At 38.3% G+C, this 26,956-nt stretch overlaps 1 protein-coding gene across 4 annotated transcripts; it reads left to right on the forward strand.

Moving 5' to 3' along the window:
* Nucleotides 1-1,073: 1,073 nt before the first annotated feature.
* On the forward strand, nt 1,074-25,723 carry HMGN3 (high mobility group nucleosomal binding domain 3). Of its 4 annotated transcripts, none has more exons than XR_013993100.1 (6): nt 1,074-1,242; nt 14,633-14,683; nt 20,733-20,762; nt 23,463-23,513; nt 24,641-24,917; nt 25,289-25,723. XR_013993100.1 is itself a non-coding variant. In XM_081044662.1 (6 exons), exons 1-6 carry the CDS (start codon nt 1,228-1,230, stop codon nt 25,325-25,327), a joined length of 300 nt encoding a protein of 99 aa, XP_080900788.1. In that variant the 5' UTR covers nt 1,074-1,227; the 3' UTR covers nt 25,328-25,723. The 4 variants fall into 4 exon arrangements, 3 of the variants coding, with proteins under 3 accessions (XP_080900788.1, XP_080900789.1, XP_080900790.1); XM_081044662.1 differs by having other exon boundaries at nt 24,641-24,754; XM_081044663.1 differs by having other exon boundaries at nt 24,641-24,713.
* The last annotated feature ends 1,233 nt before the right edge of the window (nt 25,724-26,956 follow it).

Raw genomic sequence — 26,956 nt, forward strand, 5'->3', positions numbered from 1 at the left:
TTTTTGACATTCATCCATCTAGGATTATTTTGTTCCTTTTTATTGCTGAGTAGTATTCCACTGTATGTTTACCACAATTTGTGTACCCATTCACTAGTGCTTTTCCTGTATCTGTTGAAATTATCATATTTTTTTCCTTTATTCATTATGAATAAAGGAATTCAATATGGTGAATTACATTGGATGACTTTCATATATTAAACCAACTTTGCATTCCCAAGATAAACTGCACTGTCATGATGTAATATCCTCTTAAATGTTGTTTCATTTACTAAATCGGTTGTGTAATGGGTTTTTAGTTTAAATGTGTTTCAGTTACTAAAATTTTGTTCAAGATTTTTTGTCTATGTTTATGAAGGATATTTGTCTTAGCTCTCTTTTCTTTTGAGGTCTTTCACTGGTTTTGGTATCCGGATAAAACTGATCTCATAAAATAAATTCAGAAGTGTTCTTGTAATATAAAATAATCTGTTTCAACCTTGTTTATTATTTTACTAATTTCTGTAATATATATATAGTATTCATCTTCAAGCCTAAATTGAAATAGGCTGGATTAGTGAGTGATTTGTAATCCAGATTTCAGGAAAGCAAAGCCAAGCAATTTTAGGGATATCATTAGATACCACCAGGTATCTAGAAGGGAAAACCAAGAACTCCTCCAGAACAGAGTACTTCCCACTCTTACAGGTCTCCATCATATAACATTTATATATTACAAGGCTTAATAGTAGCAAACATATAGTGTCTGCTGTGCATACATTTATATTATAAAGTTAATATGTCCATCCTTATTCTTTTTCCTCCCTATGAAGGCCCACACCGATACAATCCAAAGAGGGAGCAGCAAAACAATGAAACCCCAAGATCTTGTGGCTTGGGGGATACTACGGTATTTGAACTGGGCATGCTCAGTCGCCAGGGAGATTTTTCGGTGAAGTGGAAACTGCAAGAGTGCGTAGTGAGCGCGCAGAGATGGGCGTGTCCTCGTGGAATTTAGAACGTTGCCGCAGCCAATGGGGCCTCGCGGTCGGCTGCCGGCGCTCCTCATTGGAGGAGCAGGGAGGCGAGAGAGTAGAGGGCCCCTGGAGGGAGCCACGGGAGGTGCAGGTCGGAGAGGCAGTGCCCCGCGCGTGAGGAGCTGCAGCGGCGGCGGCGGCAACAGCCAGCGTCGGAGCCAGCAGTTCCAACCCGTTGCTTTACTTTTTTAGCTGCACGAACATAGTCATTATGCCGAAGAGAAAGGTAAGTCTTACCAAAAAAAAAAAAATTTTCTTTCAAAGGCCTTCAAATTGTGCTCACGGCAGATCTTGTCAGTGCTATGGCTTGCGCGGAATGCGCTCGTTAGTAACTCGGTGATTGTGAATCTCTTTGCTCTCCACGCTGCTTTCAGATGCTGGTTGGCAGACATTTCTTACTCCTCTCCCTCCCTCGGTCCTCATCGATCTCTGAGTGTCACTCTCTGTCCAGCGACGCGGCTTTCCCTCTTTTTTGAACTCATTCTCTTTGGAATGGTTTCCACCTCCAACCAGAAGCAAAAGCGCTCTCCATGCCCCCTTTTAGGAGGGGAGTTTCCTCTGCAAATTGCCAGGTTTTGATTAGTGGGGAGGGAAACCAAAGAGAGGAGGAACACAAGTACGTGCCTAGGGATACCGAAAAAAAACAAATAAGTCGGGCAGATGTTGCGTTCATTCCCGTGCGGGCCGTGCCCACGGCTGGGTGCGCCGCGATGGCTCGGAGGCTAAGGGAGAAGGAAAGCCATGTTTAAAATAGCGCTCACCCCCCTGCTCGCATCCGCTGCAGACCCGTATGTACCAACTCTAGTGTCAATCACGGCTGGGGCTGCGCAGGCGGGGCCCGGGCGGCCGGACCTGCCGGGCCGTTCGCGGCGGGAGCGGCGGAGTCGGCGGCGTGCGAGCCGCCCCGCGCCCGGGGCGCCCACGGTGGCTGCCGCGGGCCGGGGCCTCCCGAGCTACGCCGGCGACCCAGACCCACCCGCAGTCGCGGAAGGCGGGCTCCGCGCTCTCCGCACCTCGGCGTTCAGAGCGAACTGGAGTCACGTTGGTCTCATCTTCCGCTCCTTGCGGACTATTATGTCCCCTTCCGCGCAGTCGCCAAATGCCAAGTATCTCTTAGGAGAACGCCTGTTTCTCTCCGAGTCCAGCTGCGACTTGTCATTGTCCCAGGGAGGGAAGGGAAGCTTTTCCTCCACCCGGAGAAAACCGATGGGTGGCCGCTGTTCCTGAGAAAATGCTTTGCGCCCTCCCACTGCCTGCCCCAAGGTTTCTTTTCAAGTGTCAACCGGAGAGGGTATTGAATGTGAAGCAAAATTACAAACGCTCTCCTGCTCTATCAGTTTAAGACGGTGGAGTGATTTGTGTGCGTGTAAGTGAATGTATTGCTTTACTATATTGAATTTTTAAAAATACAGAAGAGCTTGAGCCTTCGTATCTTAAGAATTTGATGGAAACTTGACTCTACTCCATGTTTTACGAAAACAATAATTAAAACAGTTTTTGAAAACCTTAGAATTCGTGCACATACCGTGTGCTTCTTACTGTGGGAAGAGTTTGACTTGCGTTAATTATCTCATTTAATCCTCAGAACACCTTGAGACGCGTTATCGCCATTGAATGTGGGGCTTGCAGACACGAATTACCCAACATCTTAGCAACCAGTAGCTAATAGCAAAGATTTAACTAGATGCAATGGGTCCAAAGTCCTTACCTTCCAGCACTATTTACTCATTCTCTTCATTTAGGACTGGGTGGGTCAAGAAGAATTTAGGAAATCCAAAGAGACTCCCAGACAAGGAAGATGGATGGCATATTGAGAGTACTAATACTTGAGGTTTCTTATTTAAACGTAATTTTTATGAAAATATTGTTTTTTCTAGCCCTCTTGTACTAGAAAGAGGGTATTAAAACGATGCCACCATTTTTAGCATTTTATCTGAGGTTGGGAATTCTAATAGAGTCAAAGGAACTAATCATCAAGAAATGGATTACAGAGTTAATTGCGGCCATCTCTTTTCTTTGGAATTGTTAACAAATTTAGATGAACAGTAGGTTAGATGTGTATGATCCCTTTATGTATGATGGACCTTGATGTGGTAGAAACCTTATTGCTCAAGAGCCAGGGTTGGTGACACCATTACTTTTATTTTACCTCACTGTCCACTTCTCTTAAGGAAATAGAAGGGAAGAAGAACAGTAGAAGAATTGGCTTTTGATTATTGTTTTATTTTTCTGGTAGGCAGGGAGCCCCCATGGAGAAGCTAGCCAGGCATCCTGGTATTAGGGGCAGACCTGTGTACACCTGTGTGTCATCCCTCAGGACATCAGAGTGTTCTTCAGAGATGACAAACTTCTTGATTAATAGGAAGGCTTTTCATTTATACCTGGAGCCCAAAGACCTGGACGGGAACAGCTGCAAATTAAACATGGCTACCATGGCCATCCCATCCATCATTCAAACCTTAAAGGTGCCACGTGGAATCCTGGAGTTCACTGGAACTTACATTGGAAACCATTGTCATTAGGTAAACCCTGCCTAGATGAAAAGAAAAGAACTGGATACAATTTGTTCATAGTTCTTGGAGATCTGTAAAGCTGGGATAACTGCTAAAACATTTATGTAGTAGTCCACAATATTTTTCTTGACTAAAGGACTGCCTGTTCTATGTTATAATAAGTTTTAAAAGTGCCCCCACAATACTTTTTACTATCTTTGCCCCTTTTTTCACCTTTTCCCAGAAATCAAGAAGTTATTTAATGAGCACCTCTTTAGGCTGTTCTGCAGAATAAGAAGAGGTATTAATAATAAAACATTTGGAATGAAAATATAATTAAAATTTTTTTAAATAAAATAATAAAAACATCTGTAATCCTACATTGCTTTATTGCCATAGGAATACAAAATTTGCACTCATGAAACTTACATTCACCGATGTGATAAAGAGTAGCAGATATAAAACAACTGAATAATATTAAGCCTGTGTATATGTTCCAGAATGTATAATATAGATTCTAAAGCTGTAAGATAGATAAGGAAAGAAGGTTGAATTTGGGCTGTTCTTGAAAATGTGGATAAGACGAAAACAAAGTCATTCTCTGTTATCAGGCATTTGAATGCCTCTTCAGATTGTATCTTAACATGACCAAGCCCTCAGTTATACAACTTAAAGGCCATAATATGCACATTAATGTAAAGTGTTCCTATTTTCTTAGTCATTTCTTGGTGAGTTTTATCTGTATCTCTGTATGTGATGGTCATAGTTACATTAAAACATATTTTTGTACAATTGCATATTTTGTACAATATTTTTTGAAAGAGTACAGCACTCATCCGGGAGGAGTCAGCATAAAATCTCTTTCTGAGTTTGTGAGATTAAAATAAAGTTGTTTCCTATATTTAATACCTAATGGGTTGTGAGTCAGTGGGTCACCACCCATTAATAGTGAGTGGAATAGCAGGGAAAATGATAATGTTCATGGACTCGGTGGTGGGACAATTTGCGACAGTTCTGCACTGTTCTGGTAAAACATCCACAAATGCCTGCAGTGGTCACGTTGTTAGGTGATGGTCTGATCTACACGGAGGCATCGGCCAGGGAGGCCTAGATTCATAGTCCTGGCATGATTAGCAACAGTAAACACATCTTCACATTCTTCATTTTATTTTTACAGTTCCTCATCAGTAGAACTATTGGAAATGTCCAGTGTCACATCAGAAATTCTCTAAAGAGGCAATTTTCCATGAATTTAGGATGTAAACACTAGTGTTTCTTTACACTTAAAAGTTTAAGGGGAAGAAAACGGCTGTCTCCTACTAGCTTTGAAATATGAAATTAGGTTTTCTCTCTTTTCATAAAATGTAAAGGCCCAATAGTGTTGGGCTTAACACAAGGGAAATCACAAATCATAATCAGAGACAGACTCCATAAATAAAAATGCAGATACATTTGACTACGTGAAAAGACTATTTTAATATGGCAAGAAAACCCACTTAAAATTTTAAAAACTTATAAAAAACTGGTAAAAATATTTGTACCATCCATCACTGAAGAAACTTTGCTATTTTAAAAGTATAAAGAGCATCACACGTCCTTATGGAAAAGATGTATATCCTTATAAGAGATATAACAGACTCAAATAGATGGAAATGTTTAATTGTACGAGAAACCAAAGAAATGTATATTATTAAAAATAATGGGATGTGATTTTTTTACAACTAATCTGGTTTTAAAAGAAGATTGAAAGTACCCATTGCTGAGTGGTACTTTCAAGTAATGTGGTTGGGAGTATTATTTCCTTTAAAAAAAATTTTTTTAAAAGCTTTATTGAGGTATGCTCTACCTACCATCTGGTCCATTCATCTATTCAGAGTATACAAATCAATGATTTTTGATAAATTTACAGTTGTGTAACATTACCATAATCCAGTTTTAAACCATTTCCATCACTCCAAAAAGGTCTTTTATGTTTGCAGCCAGTCCTTACTCCCACCCCGGTCCAAAGAACCACTAACGTCTCCATAGGTTTGCCTTTTCTGGAAACTTTATATAAAAGGAATCAAGCAATATGTAGTCTTTTGCGTCTGATTTCTTTCACTCAGCACAATGTTTTTGAGGTCTGTGCATATACGGCATGTATCAGTACTTCAATCTTTTTTATTGCCCAATAATACTCCATTGAATGGATATACTGCTTTTTGTTTATCTTTTCACAAGTTGGTGAACATTTGGATTGTTCCAGTTTTCAATTATAAATAATGCTGCCATGAATATTTGTATATAAGTATTTAATGGACTTGTTTTGATTTCTCTTGGGAAGTTTCCTAAAGGTGGAACTGGTGGGTGGTATGAAAGTCTCTAACGTTTTAAAGAACTTCCAAATTGTTTGCCAAAGTGATTGTATTCTAAATGCATGAGAGTTCCAGTTGCTCCACCCGCTTGCTCATACTTAGTGTTGTTAGTTTTTTTGCTATACCCATTCTAATGAATTTAATTTACATTTCCATAATAACTAATGATATTGAGCATCTTTTCATATGTTTACTAGCACAATATATCTTAGTTTGAAATGTCTATGCAGACACTTTGCCCATTTTTTAGTTGGAATATTTGTCTTATTATTGAGTTGTAAGAGTTCTTTATATTTTCTGGATACAAGTCCTTTGTCAAATATATGATTTTTGGGTGTTTTCTTGCTGTCTGTGGCTTTTTTAAAAAAACTGTCTTTTGAAGAACAAAAGTTTTAAATCTTTGCTTAATCCAAGGTCACAGATATTTTCTTCTAGAACTTTTATATTTAGGTCTGTGATCCATTTTGAGTTAATTTTGAGTCGAGTGTGAGAAAGGTTTATTTATTTTATTTTTTTATTTTTTGGCTTATGGATATCTAGTTGTCCCAGCATCAGTTGTTGAAAAGACAGTCCTATTTCCACTGAATTGTCTAGGTACCTTTGCTGAAAATCAATTCATCATAAATGTAAAGGTTTATTTGGGGGCTCTAAATTGTTTTCCATTATCTGTATATCTGTTCTTACATTAATACCACATTATCTTGGTTACTATGGTTTTGTAAAAAGATCTGATATCAGGTAATGTCAATTTTCCACTTTGTTCTTTTTCAAAATTGTTTTGGCTATTACATTCTTTGCATTTTCATATAAATTTTAGGATCAGCTTGTAAATTGCTACTAAAATGCCTGGTATGATTTTGATAAGGATTGAATTAAATCTATAAATCAATTTGGGGAGAATTGCCATCTTAACCATTTTGAGTTTTTCTCTGTCTGAATATGAAAGGGCCTGACATGTAGTATGTCATCTATAAATACTTACAGACTTCAATTGAGTTAATATTGATATGGAACCTCTATTTGAGTAAAGACTCCAGAATGGCAGGGTTGTTCATTTTATTCAGTCACTCAATCCATGTGAAATAAACATTTATTGAGCATTACCTTCATGCAAGGTACCATCACCATGGGTGCGTAAGTGAATTATTGTTTTTTCAACCCTTTTGGAAGTGAATGAGTAAATGTCCTTATTTTATAGATTTATGGTAGATAATATACATATGCAAGTATTTATAATTCATGACAAGAAGTGATAATAAGCCACAAGAAAAACTATGAGCTACAGAGCATTTAAAGGTTTGGCCAGACTGAATGTCCAAAAAAACACACTGACCAAAAGTTCTTTGGTTAAAAGGATTAAGGGTTATAGCTCTCTCTCTCTTTTTTTTTTTTTATCTTAAGGTCCTAGTTTGTTGCTAAAGGTGATATCATTGGTCTTTCTGTGAAGTGTTGCTTTCTTTGCAGTATGAGAAAGTTAAATTCAAGGCCTGTTACTACAATCTAGATTAGATTGTATACAGTAGCCATCCTTCCTCATTAGTAAAGATTCAGTGACTTCTTGGTCCCAATGCCTTTCTTTTAACCTCTCTCTTGTGTTTTAAAGGTGGTTGTCTAGCACTGTTTCTAAGTTAACACATGTTATTTGATGACCTCGTTTTGAATTAACTTCGTAATCCTAATTCCATGAAGCATGAAGTCTTTGATGGCTCTGATCCTTTTTTTTAATCCCGCATATCACCTAGTACAGGTACTGTAACTATTTGTTGAATGAATGCATGAATAAATTGTTTTCAAGATAAGAAAATACAAATTAAATTATTTCATATACTTGTGGAGATAGTCCAATTTGGTCTGGATTTACTGTTTACTAGCTGTATGGTTTAAGGCAGTTAACTTTTCCAGAAACTTCTAAGTTCCTAATTCTCTGAGACTCAGTTTCCATGTCTGTAAAACCAGTATAAAATTATGTTCTACTTCATTGGGTTGTTTGAGGAATTAAACAAAATGGTAAATGCAGAGTTCTTAGCAAAGTGCCGGGCATGTGTAAAACAGTCAATGGATATTAATTATTGTGACGATAATATTTTTAATAAGAGAACTACATTGAAATAACAGGCTTATAGTAAGCACCAGGCCTCCATTTTGTAGGAGGACAAATTGCAGTGGATAGGGAGCAAGAATATCTCACCCTGGATGTCTAATTAACTGCAATTAGGAATAAATGTTCAGTAACCAACTAACAAATGTAGTGCTTTTGAAAGAACATAAGCTTTAATGTGGTGCATTTTTACATGGTTGATTTTACTTACAGAAAAAAAATGTATTTAAAAATATCTCCATATAACATTAAAATTACCTTGGCAAATCAATTATCAAGTGATTCTCTTTTCCTATATTTTCTCCCTGAAACACTCCTTTTGTTTACACCAAAGTTAAATATATTTCACTTTCCTGCAGGTTACAGTTTGGAAATGGTGATTGAAATAAATGCCATTTAAGCTGTCTGCTTTCAGAGCACCTAGTATGTCGAAATATGGTGTTAATCTCCTGAGTCATTTAAAAATCAGTGTTGAAAATAACAAACAAAATCAAAGTTGAATTATTTTTTTCACTGACTATTTATTGTACATTTCATTGTCTTCTTAGAAGAATTCAGTTGAATCACATATTGGTTCCTAGTCAAGATTTTTATTGAGTCTAGTATCTTGTGGACATGTCCAGAAACAGGGCCATACATATATGTCCAAGGCAAATGCATATTCCCTCACACATAATGTAAATAGTATGCATATTCAGAAGTAGGGAAATAGAGAAAATGGTTTTAAATTTAAAAATTGCCTCTAAAATGTAATATTTTAAGAAAAACTTTTATCAACAGCATATAAATATATTTATTACTATTTAAATAGCTGCTATTTATTGAATGCTTGGATGTACCAGACCTGAGCTATGTGCTTTATATTCATTAGGTACCTTGGTTTTAATAAAAATATGTGAGGTTATTAGAAATATATGTGGGAAGTAGTATGGTGTAGTTTCATTTTATTCTCCCAGTTCGATGAGGCTATCCTCATATCACAGATAATGATACTGACAGCCACAGTAAATGATGTTTAGGTGGTTTTCTATGACTTAGGCAGTGTTCTGAGCACTTTGCATTATGAACTGAATTCTCTCAACCTTCCAGTAAGGTATGTACTCTTCACACTGCCATTTTGCAGAAGGCAGTGCCAGTGACAGTGAATGTCCAAGCTGGGGTTGCAGTCCTGGCAGTCTGGCTCCAGAACCTGTGCTCTTAACCACTGAGCCCTCGGCTTTTCTCTAACACAGTGAGAATATTGGGATCTGTGAGATTAAGGAATTTCCCTTGGGTCACCCAGCCAGGCAGTGATAGAACCAGGAATTCTAACCCAGCCCTCTATTACACAAGAATTTTGCTCACAACTATTACACCATAATACTTCCCATAAATGTCTATATTTCTAATAACCTTATGTATTTTTGCTTCAGTAAAGGTGCCCAATGAATGAAACAAGGAAGAATCAAGAATTTTGTAAACATGATGATTTGTTTAAAATGTTGTCTTTATTAAGATATAGGCTGATGCCATTGCTTCTAGGTGCCGGTCCGAGAAAGTTACTCAACGAGTCATTATTATCTGTGATCACGCCATAAGGCGGGCCTCGGTGCAGGCCTCTGCTTCTGGGGGAAGCATATTATCATGGAACCTTGTGGGTATTTCAGTAACTGCTGGACTGTAGAGTCATATAGAAGGTATACATACACAATTTCCTCACTCAAGTATTGTTATTTTTGAGTACTAAGAGTCTAAGACTTCTTATTTTCTCAAACTCCACCATGAACTGCTGGATTTATTATTTCAAAGATATGTTGTCTTCATTAATTTTTATATGTAGAATAATAGGGATACTCCCCTATGACCAGGAACATGTAAATACACTTGTATATATATTATACAGAGATTGTAATGTAAGTATTAAGTCACCATTACTTAGGCATTGGAATTAAAAAATGAGCAGGTCCTTTTGTTTTTGGAGCTCATCGAATAATAAAAGCTTTATGGCTTGGAAAATCTATTCGATGGATTTTTATTTCAGTGTTCTGGATTGCCAATTGATTAATTTTATTTAAAATGTTATTTTTTAAAGGCATAAAGTGATAATTATTTTAAAATTATATCTTGATTATTTTGACCCCATACAAAGGTAAAAACAAAGTCCACCCTGAGAGGTATTTTTTAAATTTCCTTTTTCTCTTCCGTCCCTCTCTCTTTCTTTTCTTTTTGGGTGTAAGCTATGGTTTTTTACAATACTAGACGGAATTACTTAAATTCTACATTGTGGGGAGTAGTGAGTATTAGGCATGTTGTATGTGGGAGATAAACATACCAAAGATTTGACGTGATCAAAGTGTGAAACTTTAAAGACTCCTAACGTTCCACATATATGTCATATAATACATTTTTAAACTGTATTCTTTCTGTCTACTCATTTCTTTCCTTTACCTTTTCTCAGTACGATTTTTAATTTTATTCCCGCTTTTAGTGGTCAATTGTCGATCACATCAGAGCTAGCTGATTAGTTTTGCAAAAATGCAAAGAACATCACAACTGCGTTTACCATTTGCTGGAAGTTATTCAGAACTGGGCAAAGGTAATATCCTTCTCAGAGCCCTGGTGTAAAGGTTGGAAGCCTTGGGTTTAGTGTGGACCCCGCCACTCCTTACCCGGACAAAGTCACTTGACCTCTTTGAACCTGTATTCTTCATCTGTGAGATGGGAATGTTAAGACGGCCCCTGTGTATCTCAGTGCTGTTGAGAAGATCAATACAATGTGCAAATACATTGAAAAATGTAAAATACTATAAAAATTATAGAAATGATTTGGTGTTTTGTATTTAGTTTTAATAGTGAGATAACAATACTTATATCTCTGTATGTAACTGTTTAAAAAACCAGAATAGTAAGTTTATGTGCATCTCAACATACAGTACTTTTAATGGGAAATTGTTTATTGTGATTCCAAGAGGCTCATGCATGCGGGGGACCAGGAAACACTCCCTTACGTATTGCGTGCTCCTTGGCTAGGTTCACAGATTAAAATATGTCCCAAACTGGAAGCCTTTGTTCTTCTAGCATCCCAGATCTGCACCCAGTTTTGAAAGTAGGTAAACACACAAACCACTTAGAGTGGTGTAGTGGTTAAGAGACTGAACTCTGAGCCAGCCCTCTGGGTGTGAATCCCGGCTCTTCCAGCGTCCAGCAAGATTACCAGCTGGGTCATCTTGGGCAGATTTACTCAATCTCTCTGGGCTCAGTTCCTCATTTGTAAAATGGACATGATGCTCTTTTACCCTCACGGGACTGGGATGAGGATGGGCTGGTTTAGATCATTGCCCTGCACGTAGTACAATACACATGTTTATTAAGATTAGGGTTGGGATGATGACTCTCGGTCTCCTCTCTTGTTCTTTTCCAAGACCCCAGTACCTGGCATCCCTATAATACACATGTGACACTTCCACAGTGTCATTATTACATATACGAGCAGCTGTGTAAGTCAGGCTAGCGACATCTTCATGTCCATCCTCTTAGTTTTACTCTTAAGAAACTTAGGCCTGGGGAGTGAGATAAGGAAGGGGCAGGTTGGAATGCAGGCTCCTGACCTTATCCAGGTGCTTCCTCCATGGTCCTATTCCATATAAAACCATAACCGCATGGAAAGAGGGTAACTCGTCAAAGAGGCAACTCAGGCCAAAGAGATGTGCAAAATATTTTAAACTATTTCATATTAATGTTATACTCCCATTATTGAATTATGTATACTTATGCTAATAAAATTTCATTGAACATACTTGAACATGGCTTTTTCTTTACTTACCTGAATACAATGTGAGATATTTTCCCTAAAAGAATCCCTCAGAAAAGAGTGATTTACTGATTATTTTAGTTTATCTAAAATCTTTTAAAGCAGAGTTCTTATTCAGTTACTTTTATCTTGAACAACAAAATATTACTTTGGGAAAACACACTAGCCTGACATGACCTTAATAAGTAACAATGGGGGTTTATAGAAACTGTTGAAATTAATAGACACAAGCAAAGGAGGAGGGAGCAAAGAAATTTAACATTTGTTCCATGATTATTTCTCTGCACATGACCTCTCAATTCCAAGTAGTGGATTTTTAAAGACTATTTTGAAAAGCAATGCACTACTGGAAAGTCCCAAAATACACCTACAGGATGAATGAAAAATAGCCATGCAAATGTAAAACAATGGTGTTTGTGGCTTTGAATAACATTTTTAGTGTCTATTTCAAATATGTCATAAGAATATTTGAATTTATGGAACTTAATTCAATTAAACTGAAATCTGTTATTTGAAAAACATAAGAATTTCCGGACAGGCCCCCCCACCCCACCCCCATTTGTGGAGGGAAATTAACGTTATGTTAATCAAATAGTTGAGTTATGTGTTAATTTTAGCAGAGGAGTGATAGCGTTAGTTATAGACGCATTTTAGCCTTTCTCTGGGTGGGTTATTTGGATTTTTTGGTCGTAGAATGCTTTTTCTCTGCTAACCAGCTTATTGTTGGACTGCTTTCTTTTCTCCAGTATTAGGTTTGTAACAGAAAATGTAAATTAATTTTAAATAATAAGTAATAATTTTAAAATATTGGCCAGCAAATCAGAAAAATCACCTCAAAGTGATACATTCCTCAGGTTAAAAGGATTGTTGGTTTATTTGCAGTGTTATATTTACTCCCAGCTTTTTCACATTAGCATGGATAACCCAGGAGTTGAGACTAGATTTGTTATGTTGCTGCTGGCAAATGGTTACTTGACTTTCATACATACTCTAGGCTCTCAACTAACTTCACTTAAGTTACAAAGCAGTAGCACTGGTCACTAAAAATCTTAGAAGTAAAACTCTGAGAGCCTATACTTTTAAAGACTTTTTGGAACCGTATGTCTTTGCCTCCCTACTAGTAATTCTCTTCTTTGCTTCCTAAGTGACTAGTAGGCATATGTGGACCTTTCCAGTTAACCACTCAATCTCCTAACCTCCCTTTCACATTATTCATTTCTTTATTGCTCCTTGTTGCATTCTGGGCTAATTTCTCAGTAGTCTGTGACAATTCATTATTTTTTCTACTGTCCCTGGTCAAGTTTGTAGCCGTGGAAGTGAGCAATGCTGAATGGCCCATCTACAGATTGTCTTCATATAGTCAGACTTTCTCAGATTTTGCCATCTCTAACTCAGCTGATACAGCACGAGATCTGTGAACCAGACAATTCTGTGCAAGAGAGTGGGGAATAGAAAAGAGAAGCTCTGTTTCCCTTCACGATAGAGCAGTTTCCATGGAGGAGGGGAAATTGGTGGTGGGTTTGGGAAACCAGAGAGAGAACTCCATGGACATGGAAGGTTCTAGAGAGAGGTAAACTGAGCGTAAGAAGAGAAGGTTCTCCTCAGGCAGAAGAGAAGGTTTACTGTGTCCTTGGCCTTGAAGAAAAGCTTTTGTCTTTCTCAAAGACTTTATAAACTTCTGACCAAGTTTTTAAATTTTGTATTATTTAATGTGTACTTTCTATGTAGTCACGTAGGCTATTTTTAATCCCATTGCATTAATAGTTACTTAATTTACTTAAACATTTCTCTATTATTTACTGGTCATCTAAGTCATTTCCAGTTATTCCAATATTGGAAACAGTACAAATAAAACTATTTGTAGAGTCTTTGAGTCTGGTTCCAAAATTGGAATTACTGGGTCATATATGTCTTTTTCATATTGCCAGGTTGTACTTCGAAAATATTGTATTAAGATACAGTGTCACCAGTGGGTGTTATGATCTTTTAATATTTTTTCTCATTTTGTCAGATAAGGCATTACCACATAGCTGGTTTATTTTGCTAAATCAAACACTGTGCTGTCAGTTTGCTATTTGTATTTTTCCCTCATGGGAACTCTATTCATATCTTCTATTAAGTAGTTTAATTTTCTAATTAGTTTGTTTTAATCTTACTTATTGTCTTTAGCCTATAAAATATATTGGGGTAATTAGTGTGGCGTACAAATCTAAGTATGTTTTTCAAGTTGTATGCAACTCGTAAAGGAGTCAGGTTTGAACTGTCAGGAGAGTGGGCAGGTGCTGTCCAGGGGCTAGATGAAAATCAGGAAACAAATCAGCTGGGGTGGCAGGGTGCTTCACTGTCCCTGGGAGTCTGGGAATGTGGCAGAGATGCTAGAGTTGATAATGGAAAAATAGTAATCTATGATAAATATGTCAGGTCATATGAAGAAATGAGCTAGAAATCAAAGCTAGGCAAGTAGGGGATGAAATAATGCTTTTGCAGTTGGCTTGGTCTTTCCCAGCATCCTGCCCTCATCTCAGGAAAACAAAGGGCCCGGAATATACAGGTGGATCAAACTGGCTGCTGCAGGAACCCTATTCTTCAACTTGTGACGAAATCATCAAAGAATGAAAATTGCTTAGGGTGAATGAACATTGAAAACAGGGACTCATATCAGTTCTTGCACCACTCCTGGTTTAAAATGAAGCAGTTATGCAGATAAATACGCGTGCGCGTGTGTGTATAAAACACATATCCTCTTACAAATTTACTTTTTCCTGACAAAATATCTGTTTGTTTCTGTGGTCCAGAGAATTTAAACAGCTTTTTTAAAAAAATCGCTCTCTAATCTGTGTTTTCCTATTTAAGTACAATTCACTGAAATACTTTCTTTCTAGTCTCCAGAGAATACAGAGGGCAAGGATGGATCCAAAGTAACTAAGCAGGAGGTAAGTGTATCTTTGATATCCTGTATTTAATTATTAAATGGAATTTTTCATATTGTTATGATTGTCTGCATCTGAATGAGTACTATTCCTACACAAGGTTGTTGAGACTGCATAAACCAGAAATAAAAGTGTCACTGTATAGTCTGCCTTTGCCTAGGTATATTTCAATTGGTTTCACCGATGAGGCATTTTCCATTTACTAAGTTGTTTTATGTTTCTACCTGTTGGTCCTGATGTTTGTTAAAGCAGATACTAAGAATTCCTTCTGGGCAAAAAGTGAGATAATAGGTAAATTCATCAAGGAGAACAAAGTCAGCCTTTCACAGCAAAGAAATGAAAGACTGTTGATTTAATAAATTCTCTGCTCCAGTAAGTGAATTATAAATTACTTTTTAGGTTCTGAATATTTGCCTAAGCAAAGTGATCTTTAAAGTCAAAAACTATGGACGGATACACAAGATGTCAAAATACTAAAGTTGTGTTTTTTTTAAGTCAGAAAAATTCTCAGGGTTTGGGATAATTAAACAATAACTTAAAGAAGTTCTGTATTAAAATACAGAAACCTCCAAAAAAGCGAGGAACTCGAAGAGATGCTTGCATTTGCCCCTCCATGGTAATATCATGAACATGATTCATATTGTGGTTAATAATTCAGTGGAGTTTGTCATGATAGCAAAACCCCTACACAAGATTTGTACAAGGAAATTCATTCTGCCAAATGGAAAGCCTTTAACAGAATCTATAAAAAAATAAAAGCAAAACAGACATCTTCACTAATATAGTCAGCAAAGTCCAAACTGACTATAACCTAGTCCCCACCATCCATTTACACAGCATTCAGTGTCTTACACTTTGGGAGGTGAAGTTTGTAATCCAAAGTCAAGTCACTAAACAAATGCTAGAACCAACCAAAAAACGATAAATGCTTGAATTTTCTTGAAAATGGAAAAATAAAATTTGTAGGACAGTTGGGTAAGTATAACGAACCTTAATGTTTTTTAGATTTGGACACAAAATGCATTTGAGTTTCTCCTTAGGGATTGCTATTTAAATTGATCTGTCAGTCAGAAAACCTAGAAACCATTGCACACAATAGATCTTGGATAGTGAAAACAGGCTTTCCTATCCTTCTACACTAAAAGCAATCCAACTGGTTAGAGTACATGTAAAAGAATTTTGCTTATACATATTTTTATATTATAGGCAACCTCGTTTTATTGTGCTTCACTTTATTTTGCTTCACATAGCTTGTGTTTTTTACACATTGAAGGTTTGTGGCAACCGCTGAAGGCTCAGATGGTGTTTAGCATTTTTTAACAACGAAGTGTTTTTTAATTAAAGTATGTACATGGTTTTTATAGATGTAATGCTATTGCACACTTAATAGAATACAGAATAATGTAAGCATAACTTTTATGTGGACTAGGAACCCAGAAATTTGTGTGACTTACTCTACCACGATAGTTACTTTATTGAGGTAGTCTGAGAGGTATGCCTGTATTTCTATTTTTTATATATTATTGGTAACAAAAATCTTTCCTAGACAAGACTCTACCTGTCATTTAAATTAAAACCAGATTAAAACTCGTGAGACGTCTTTAGGACATCAACACGAGTGTTTGAGAAGTGAATAGGTTAGTTGGTTAGCTGGTGATTTAGGGTAAGAATTGTCAGACTGTGTATTGGTTGATTTTCCCTCCACTGAATTGATTGAATTTTCTAGTTATGTCATTGAATATGCTCAACCTTGACTGAAGTGAATAGGTGCACCTACAAAGGGGATCCTCTTTTGATAATCCTCTGTCCTTGCCATGATATTTGAAGGACACGTGGTGCAGAGTGTTTAGTATTTGCACAATAAATGACCAAAATGACATAGTCATCACAGTCGGCAGTTTACAAAGCCCTTTCACGTTCATTATTTTTATCTGATCCTTACAGTAACCCTGAAATGAGGGCAAAGCAGATTCATTCCTTGACAGAAATGTGCTGACCATCTATGATGCAAAAGCAGTATTCTAGGGTCTGCAGTGAACAAAAGAAGCAAAGGTCTCTGCCTTCATGGAGCGTCCATTTTAGTGAGGGGAGAGAGAGAGAGAAATAATTGGACATTTGCTATGAAGAAAAATAAATCAAGACGGAATAGTGAATGTCAGAGAAGTGCTTTTTTCGATAACATAGGCATCTTCACTAATACAAACAATATTGTCAGAGGAATATATAATTTTCCCCACATGTCACAACTTAAATTGCACAACCAGGAAAGATCTGAATCTCCTGATTCAAAATCCTCTGTCCTTATACCCCTTTGTGGTAATAATAAAAATCTGATTATCCAGTGCTTTTTCTCTGCCTTTTCCATTCCCCAGCCAAAGTTCTGTTGTACATATTTTCAGACCTCTCAGTTGTGCGAAAATGGTCATTCCTATTTAGTTCCTCATTTGTTTGGGGGAATTAAAAGCAACTTGAATTTTGGGTTTTGTTTGAAAGTATATCGTCAGGCTCAGGAGCATTAAGAAATCTCATAAAAATAAACATATTTCAGATTCCAGTGAATGACCCATATGTTTCAAGCAGTATTCAGCAAAGTCCAGTGGTTCTACCTGAATCCAGCTATCTCTATCCCAGTGGATTTTGACATAGCAAGATCAGACTTCCATATTGCTTTTGCTAAAAGTAAGACTCTATGTCTTTCAGAGTAGCCTTCACCAGAATTTTCTCCAACCCAGGGAATGATTAGCTAATCAATAAATGCTTACTGAATAATTTCCATTATCCAGCACCTGTATATGACAGTGACAAACCCCACAGTGTTTCTGTAACTCTCTTGGTAACCTGTCATTCTAAAAACCTAATTCTTGCCTGAGAACCATTCTTTTGGCCACTTTTCCTGAGGATTTCACAATCAACAAAATGAGAGAAATTCTCATTATATTTATTTTTATAGTAGTCCTGCCCAATAGCCTGAGTCTCAAAAGAATATTTTATATTCTGGTGTTTCAAAGAGGAAAAAAAATAGTCTATATATTTTATATCTAATAAACATAGCCCAATCATTTATAGATTTTAAGGCTGTGAAAGCTGATGGAACTTTCCAGGAAGGTGTACACACTTGCATTCATAAGCAATGCTTCTGACTGAGTGAAAGGTACATCTCAGACTCCACTGTTTGCAGTGAAAAAGAAAATCTCTTGTGATGGTTACCGGAAAGAAAATTTTAAGAAAATTATTTTTTTTATAGCATAGAAAGAAGAGCTGGTAAGTGTTAGGCAGGAAGTCATAAAATGATTTTACAGTAGAAGATGTGCTTTTTAGAGACAAGTTGGTTTAGATAGCCTAGAGGCAAACTTTGTTTTTTGCATTAATTTCCTAGGTTTTTCTTTTGAAACTCTTGTATTGGACCCGAATTATTAAAAAGGTTGTGCATCCTTTGGCTTAGAACAGCTTTCAGGCCCTGCAGGGCAGTGGTTTGGTTGGACTATCTCTCTGGAAATCCCAAAGGACTCTCTGACGTCACCTTGCCTCTTCGGTATGTCAGGGTGTGCACATGGGGAGGAGAGGAGCAAGTGCATAGGAGTTGGCGAATTTTTCCCCTGATTTGGCGTCCTTCATTGTTTACTAAGGACAGCTAGTTGGCAGATAAGGAGGCAGTTATGAGTAATGGTTAATATATGTAGGCCCTTTTTCAGGCTCCAAATTGGATAGTAACCGAGTCCAGGTATACCTTGGAGACATTGCACGTTTTCCAGACACCTCAGTAAAAGGAGTATCGCAATAAAGCAAGTCACATGAACTTTTTTGGTGTCCCAGTGCATGTAAAAGTTACATTTGCACTATACTGTAGTCTACGAAGTATTCAATAGCATTATGTCTATAAAAACAATGTACATACCTTAATTTTAAAAAACTTTATAGCTAAAAAATGCTAACCGTCACCGGACCCTTCAGCGAGTCGTAATCCTTTTGCCAGTAGAGCACTTGCCTTGTTGTTGATGAACGTGCAGTCATCTTCGAAATGCAATAAAATGAGGTGGTGGCTTTAGCATGTTCTCCATGTTTGCACTCGCTGTATGCATTTCTGGTGCTTACTCATTCTGTCCACCTCCACATTTATTGAGGGGCCTTGCTAGGCATTGGAACTACAGAAATGTGCAGGAGGGCTACAGACGTGAGACAGATGACAGTGAGCAGAGAGATAAAGTCAACATAGTACACATACATTGACACCAAGTGGAGAGGGATTCAGAGAAGGTCCGTATACCCCTCGTTAGCGTGGGGTCTGCCAGTTTTTCTCTCAGAGGGTATCTTTCTGAGCACTCGTGCTGGCTGTGCTTTACTTGTGAGATGGTGTGGGTAGTTCTTAAGGCCACACAGAAGCGTCCAAGCTGAGCTCTGTTTGACAATTGGCAAGTGCTCATTTGCTCCTCCCTGCTCTGAGAACATATTGAAGAAGCAAAAGTTACCCACTTGCCGTGCAGTTTAACAGATAACGTTGCCTTTTCTTACAGTGATACTCAATTCAGGCATTGAACTATCCTGGGAAAGGCATCATAGAATTAGGGTTCTGGTTCCCAGCGACTGGGGGGTGCATCATCACAATAATCCTCACCGGCACCGTGGTTTTCCTATGGAGTATCTTACACGGGCGCTCCTCCCTTACTGTGCGCTAAGCCGTGCAGCCTTACCTGTGCAGTGACTATACTCGTATCACAGCCACCACTTAACCTGCACACTCTCCTAGTCTTGGTACATTCTGTTAGCTGGCCTTAAGTCTCGCTCTGATCTTTCCTTGAGACCCCAAGGTTAAGATTATTCATGAAGGCTCTGGCCCTTCATTTCCTTCTGTAGTTTAAAGAAAGATGATTCTAGCTTCCTGTGGCTATTTTCAGCAAGGAATTTCTTAGATGTGGAGATGGCAAGAAATATTTCTTCCAGTTTGGCCTCACCAACTGACCTAGACTGACCTAAGCACAGTGCTTTACGAATTTCGTGATTCCTTGCAATCATGGCATGGGCTGTGACTGATCATTTTTGCTGGTCCTCTTTGAAAACTTATTTGAAACAGTTAAGCTATTGTAATGAGGCAAAGTCTGCATAAAGCAACAAGAATTAGGGAAAAGCTTGAGTTCATTTTTTCAGCAAATATTATTAAGTATCTACTGTATGTTAGGTGGCACACTAATCTACTAGAGATAGAGCAGTGAATAAAACACACAAAAGTATGGAGTATTTACTTCTGGAATAATTTTTTTAAAAGGCAGTTGTACTTTTAGAATGTGAAACCCCTTGGAGAGCTATGTTTTGCTGATGGTAAGTAGAATATCAATTCTGTATGCCTATTTCTGAAATGCCTCGAAGAGTTCTGTTATATTAAATTTCTTTGCCATCTCATTTGCTAACTTGCAACATCATTGAAGAAAAGATTTCCTGAAAAACAGTAATCTCAACACAGTTTCTCTCTAAATTTCCTGTACTTCCAAATTAAAAGAGATTGGTGAACTTTTTACTCTATTTAAATCTTTAAACATATGCATTTAGTAGATAAATAAATGTGTTTATTTTGTTACAGGTAAAAGGAAGCATTTCTCTAAGATTTGTAGTCATTCTCTTTTCTAACAGTAACAAGGTGGGGAACTCCTGCTGTTTTGGTTTCTACACAATTATGTAAATCTCTTTTATTAACTTACAAGCTTTACTTCTGTTTGTAAGGAACAAGAGTCAGACTGGAGACTAGTTTTTAAATAGCTCCTCAATGTTCCTGCTGTCAATTTTAATCACAATAGTAGAGATTATGGTTTGGGTCAGAGCCTAAATGCTTTCCTTATTGGCCACATCCCTAATTAGGAGAGCCCATTTCTCTGAACAATATGCCTACACCTCTTCAGTACCACCTCCTCTTGATAAGGGTCCTAGGGTTACTTGGGGAATGTTTCACTGTGCTTACCTGGACAGGGTGATGGGAGTCAGACATTACATTTTTTAAACACAGTAAGATACTAAAAATGAATTTTTAAAAATCAATATGTATATTTTTCTGTTTTCTTTGTAGCCCACAAGGCGGTCTGCCAGATTGTCAGCGGTGAGTACTTTAGAACCCCTTTGGTATTAGTTCCTGTGATGTTCTTCTGTCTAGAGCAAAGCAGCAGAAGGAAGATTAAGATAGTATTTCCTTTGAGTTTTTGTTTCCTTTTGGAAATTACGTGGGTCACAATATCTAGCACATTTCGACCATTGTTGCCAAGCAATTCCCTTGATTAGACGGTTGGTGAAAAACAGTGGCCAGCCCCATTACCAAAAATATGAAGTGCAGGAAGATGTTTGATATTGCGAGATCTCTGAAACAAAAGAATTACATTAAGCAAAGTCATATAGTCTCCCAGTTCTACATATGATGTGCTGGCATGGACAAGAATTCTGAATCTCTGTCCACGACTCATACTTCAGTCAGAAAATTCTGAAAGTTATCTGACTCCATATGCTTTAGCTTCATTTCAGAACTAGAGAATCTGAAAAAGTAGTGATTCCACTTTGTCACTTGGTGACCCCGGGAAGAGATGAGGGTTAGACTGTTAAAGCTGGATGGGTCCATGTGGCCAAGCCTTGGCAGTGAGTGTGCTCCTTGCTGGCTCTGGTGCCCCTCCCTGCTGTCCTGCTTCTGTACCAGCCCCCATTCTGCCCAGGGAGGGCAGCCTGGCTCTCTGGTGGGAAGATTTTGGTTAAAATACTTGCAGCCTACACTACCCACTGTGAGATAAAGGGAGAATGGCATTAACCTTTTGGCTAATAGCATATATCCCCATACTAGATAGTATAGGAGCTGCAAACTGCTTTGCCCTACAGGGAAACATGTATTTCATCCCCTGCCAACACCCATATGCCTGGCACAGTTTTAGTGAAACAAAGCAAAAACAGGTATTAGGACCAGTCACAAGTTCAGAAGTGTAACTGAGTTTGGGTTGCGTGAGCCTGTGCTTCTCGTGAGTCCCAACCTAAGGAAGCAATGTAGAGTCATTAGGAAGAGTAAGATCTGGGAGGGGCAGTTGTGTGTGTACACAGTTAATCCAGATTCTGTCAAAACCCTTCAAAGATGGTGTGCTCTGTTCACTAGTAACTTTCACATGGTTCAGAAATTACTTTTCACTCTTTTTAGGCTTAACTATAGATTATACCAAACGCCTTGTAGTCCATGGCTCTCTAGCCCATTCAGGGTATAGACCTTGTAAGTCAAACGAAAATCAGAGTTTAAAATAAAGCTCTTCCTGAGCACCAGGAACCAGCAACGTGAGCACCTTTCACTGAGATCATTGCCCGAATGCTGAGGCTAAGCCTCCTCAGGCCGCGGGATTACAGACCTTGGAACCTCATCATTTCCTGTCCCATCAAAATATGTGAATGCTGGGGGGGGTGGGGGGGGAGGGCAGGGGAAGAGCTGTCTTATAGAAAAGAATATACAAAGAAATTATTTGCTGAAAATCGAGAAAATAAGTTTATGTTAATATAGTATATCAAAGCCCAAAATAAAATTTTTAAAATCCTGAAAATTTAGGAGCCATGCAAGCTGCTATATTTGGGATGCAGGCTGCAGATTTAAGGTGGTGAGAATATTAATAAAAACTTTCCTTACTTTTCAAGCTCAATTTTCTTTTTTTATTTGAAAGGTCGTGTCTAACAGCCAATCTTCTGGGATTGAACTGTCTACAATTTTACTTTATGCTCTTGATGAAAAGGGCCAGATTCAATATGAACCTGAACCACCAAGAGGCATTGGGGAGGAACATGTATTTTTCTCCACAGGGGAGACCCTGGCCAGTGTTTTCTATTTAAAAACCATTCTCCCCCAGTGCCAGGAGAGATGTACACTTACTTTTTTCTAGATCCATGAAAGAAATATTTGCCCTAAAATAGCTCTAAGAAACCAGAGCTGTAAACTGGTTATCTTCCCCAGCGTCTCCACCTGGTCTCAGGGCCCTGGGAAGCAGGCCAAGACTGAAGCCCGCTGTGGAGGGGACCGTGTCCATAGGGCACGCAGCAACTGCTCATGAGAATGAGAAGGACAACCACAAAAGGCAACAGAAAAATAGTTGCCTAGTAGTCTCTGACTAATGAGATCTGTGAAAAATCTTAAACTTGGGGAGCTAACAGTGGACATTTCATCTTTATAATCATGTTCTTAATAAAAAGCACTAGGGACAAATGAGCCTAGTGTCTGGATGGGTAAGAGATTCTTCTCACCTTGAGTTGGCATTGGAGTCGATAAAAGTAGGAAGATGCTTGCTACAGAACTTAAAATCTACATCAGAGGCGGAAGAATTTGGAAATGATTTTGAAATGCTTCACAGGTAACCGTCTTCATTACCGGATGGGCTTTGCCTGTGATTTCTAGACTGTTGGAAAGGCCAGTGTGACTAAATTCATTGAGTCATTTGGCTGAGGGCCTGAGTCATTCCTCTTGCTACTGAGCTGTGATAAAAGGAAGTACAGAGACATTGGAGATAGAAGCTTAAACCTGTTCCCTGAGAGCTATTCTAGACTGGGGGATAGATAATGAATTGGTTTTTAAATCTCACCTGCCGTTCATTTGAGAACCCAGGATGAAAATAAGTTATGAAATGCAGAGGCCTTTATGCTGTTACCTGATGCTGAAAATAGAATGAAATATTTTTTTAAATGAACAAGATCGTATTCAAAATGGACTATTGTCTTTTGTGGTGTTTCTTTTTTTTTTTTTTTTTTTTTTTGTCCTGAGGGTATACAGTATTTGTATAATTTATCTCTGCAGAAACCGGCTCCACCAAAACCTGAACCTAAACCAAGAAAAACATCTGCTAAGGTAAGAGGTGCTCCCACCCACCCCCCATCTTTGGTTTTTTAAACAATGAATAAATTATAATTCCATATCCAAAAGTCATCCGGAAAGATCACATTTAATCATTCAGGCAAAATGTACTGACTAGCAAACTGTTAGCACTGCTACAGGCTTTCTCAAAACGCATAAAGCACATTTTATGCTTTACCAGGAATGTGTTTTCCATTCGGTCAACAAAGTGAAGGCAGAGCATGTTGCTCTGAGAAGCCTCACGTCCAAAGGCTGTTTGATCGCTGCCTCATGAACTCAGGAGGGGTGGGCCTGGGCCGTACTGCTGCCAGCAGCTCGAGGAGCTGGGGAAGGGGCTTCTGACTTCATATCACTGGTGTTAGTAGGCCAGTCTGATTAGTAATCATCACATGCTGATTAATACTAGCAGATAATACCAGCAAACATGTCCGTGGCCTTTATACTATGCCAGACCCTGTTTTGATTGCTTTTCTCACATAACCTGCATTGCACATCAACTCCACTGAGGTAGGTGCAAATACCCCGTTTTGCAGGGGAGGAAACTAAAGCCCAGAATTATTAAGAAACGCTTTTCTTCACTCCGCCCTTCAGAACATTGTCTCTTTTTGGGAATTGTTTGAAACTATTGTGTATTATGGTTGGAGTAGGTGTTTCTGAAGGAGAGCTCACTTTTGTGGCTTGGTCTTAAAGTTAGGATATGGGCCTTGATTTTCAAACTTTCTCAGCTTTCCAGTCACTCCAGCCCATGTCCCACGTGAGGTCTTTCACTTGCTGGGTTGTCCCTGGCTTCTGCCTCGTCACCAACTGCTTCTGCCGTTCTCTTCACAACAGAAGTGCTTTCACTTCAACGAGAGAGGAGAGAGGAGGTCCACAGAACAAATACCTGAAGGGAATCGTCGTGTTTTCCCAGAAGGGAGGGTCCAGTGCAGCCTGGTGCCTCTTCATAGAGATGCAGTGTACTCAGTTGATGCCCAGCAAAGCAGGGTTCCCGTTTTCGCCTAAAAGCCTCCGCGTGGGCCATGGTTGTGTTTTCCCTTGCGTTTGGACAGAGGTTGACTGAGTTTAGTTACCATCACACCATGTCTAACATACTCTGTTTGTCTGCTTTGATCCTCTGTTAGAAAGAACATGGAACAAAGATTAGCAAAGGTGCTAAAGGGAAGAAGGAGGAAAAGCAGGAAGCTGGAAAGGAAGGTACTGCACCATCTGAAAATGGTGAAACTAAAGCTGAAGAGGTACTTTGCATAAATACCTCCCACTGATTGAATCAGTGTCTTAAAGGAAATTGCTCGATCCTTCAGCCGGAGATGGCACGTTCATAATGTCTCTTTTCATCGCCTGTAATGTTATTGCAGATCCACATCTATCGCTCAACTGTTAGTGTCTCAACCTGCAGAGGTACCCCACCCAGCACCCTGTCAGTAAAGGGGCAGATTGAAACAGTCAGAGTTAAGGGTACAGTAGAAAATTCTGCATGTTTGCAGTGATTAGAATCAGATTATGTGGTGTTTTTTTATTCTGAACAGGGGGAGCTTGCAGGTAAAGCTTCTGTGGTCATTTGAGAAGCAGAAAGCAATGAATGCAGCCGAGTGTTTGCATAATATATTCCTGCCTTGTCTGTTTTACACCCAGAGTTGCAATAGGTTTTGTGGTAGAACTGCTAAAAAACAAATGTTCAAAAGTGTGTGTGTTAATGGGGTGGACTTTTCTTTGGCTTGTAGTAGTTTTAATAGTAATTACGTCCTTTTTTTTCCCTTTCTTTTTCACAGGCACAGAAAACTGAATCTGTAGATAACGAGGGAGAATGAATTGTCATGGAAAATTGGGGTTGATTTTATGTACCTCTTTGGGACAACTTTTAAAAGCTATTTTTACCAAGTATTTTGTAAATGCTAATTTTTTTAGGACTCTACTAGTTGGCATACAAAAATATATAAGGATGGACATTTTACCTTCTCATAGTCATGCTTTTTGAAAATTTCCATCATCCTTAAGTAAAATAAATACCAATTTAATATTGGAAGCTGTGTGTAAAATTGATTCAGCATACCATGCATTTGCTTTAAAAATTTAGTCCTGTGCATACTGTGGTGTTTTTACTGTGCGTATTTGAATTTTTCACGCAGTTTTTCTAGAGCAATAATCAGTGGTGCTTTTGTACCTATGTTTATGTGATTTTAATGAAACATGGATAGTTGTGGCCACCTGCTGACTATTTGTGGTTTAAAATAAAAGGTTTTCTTGCCTGCAAAATACCTGCTTCTTAGTAGTGCTTTTTACTAAATTCAGGCAGTGTTTCATTGTATTGTTGCAGAAGATGTAAAGAATTTCTACAATCTGTGCCATTTGTATTAAAATACTTTCCCATTCATTGAGAACTTAACAGTTTTAAAACTCTACCCAGCATGACCACATTTCAGCCTTGCATCAACCTAAGACAGGAATTAACATAGCTATTATTAGAGCTTCTTTCTAGGCTAAGAAATAGGGACAGGGAGAGTATGTGACTTCAGCCCCACAGGAAGGAGGAAAACCAGGACTTGAACCTGGTCTTTTGAATTTTATACCTACTGTTTGTCTTAGTCTGTTCAAGCTGCTGTAACAAATACCACGGACTGGGTAGCTTATAAGCAACAGAAATCTCTTTCTCAGTTCTGGAGGCTGGAAGTATGAGATCAGGGGGCCAGTGTGGTCAGAGCCATCTTCCAGGTCTCAGACTTCTCACTGTATCCTCACTTGGCAGAAGGAGCTAGGGACATCTCTGGGGCCTATTTTATAAAGCACTAATCCTATTCATAAGGGTTCCACCTTCATAACTTAAGTAACTCCCAAAGGCCCCACTTCCAAATACCATCATCTTTTGGGGGATAGGATTTCAACATAAGAACTTTGGGGGAACACAAACATTCAGACCATAGCAGTGTCCTTCTGTTTCTGGAAGGATATAGCAGTGCCAGGAACAGAGGAGCTATTTTATAAATGTAATTTTTTTGTTTGTTTGCATTCCTGAGAAGTTTGGTAACTGCATGAGCACCCTAGGAAAGCTAAATTCTGGGGATTCCTCTTAGATGAAGACTTGAATCTTTGAAGGTGGTAAATAGAATCTGCACTGCTCAGAGACTTGCAAAAGGCCTTTGTTCCTTGCGGCCCAACATGCTTTTCTGTTGTGGTTATCAACAAAAAACATGGTCTTCCTCCAGCTTATATTTTGGGGCTCAGAACTTACCCTTGTGTCATTGTCCCAAGTCTGTCATTAATCTGTAGATATCAACCATATTATACAGAATAATCTCATTCATTGTTTCCTTGGCTTTTGATTATGATGAAATGGACCTTAATTCATGGATACTAGGTATGCTGAAAACCACTTTACCCCAAGGAAAATAGCTGGTATCCTGTGAACACTTTACAAAAATATTTTCAACATTTTTAGTACA

Source organism: Rhinolophus hipposideros (assembly GCF_964194185.1).
Source record: "Rhinolophus hipposideros genome assembly, chromosome: 3".
Classification (NCBI taxonomy): domain Eukaryota; kingdom Metazoa; phylum Chordata; class Mammalia; order Chiroptera; family Rhinolophidae; genus Rhinolophus; species Rhinolophus hipposideros.

Coding starts and splice junctions, on each gene's coding strand:
- HMGN3 (XM_081044664.1), top strand. Junction 20,763..23,462: donor GGTCTGCCAGATTGTCAGCG/GTGAGTACTTTA, acceptor TTATCTCTGCAG/AAACCGGCTCCACCAAAACC. Junction 24,755..24,874: donor GTGAAACTAAAGCTGAAGAG/GTACTTTGCATA, acceptor ATGTTATTGCAG/ATCCACATCTATCGCTCAAC.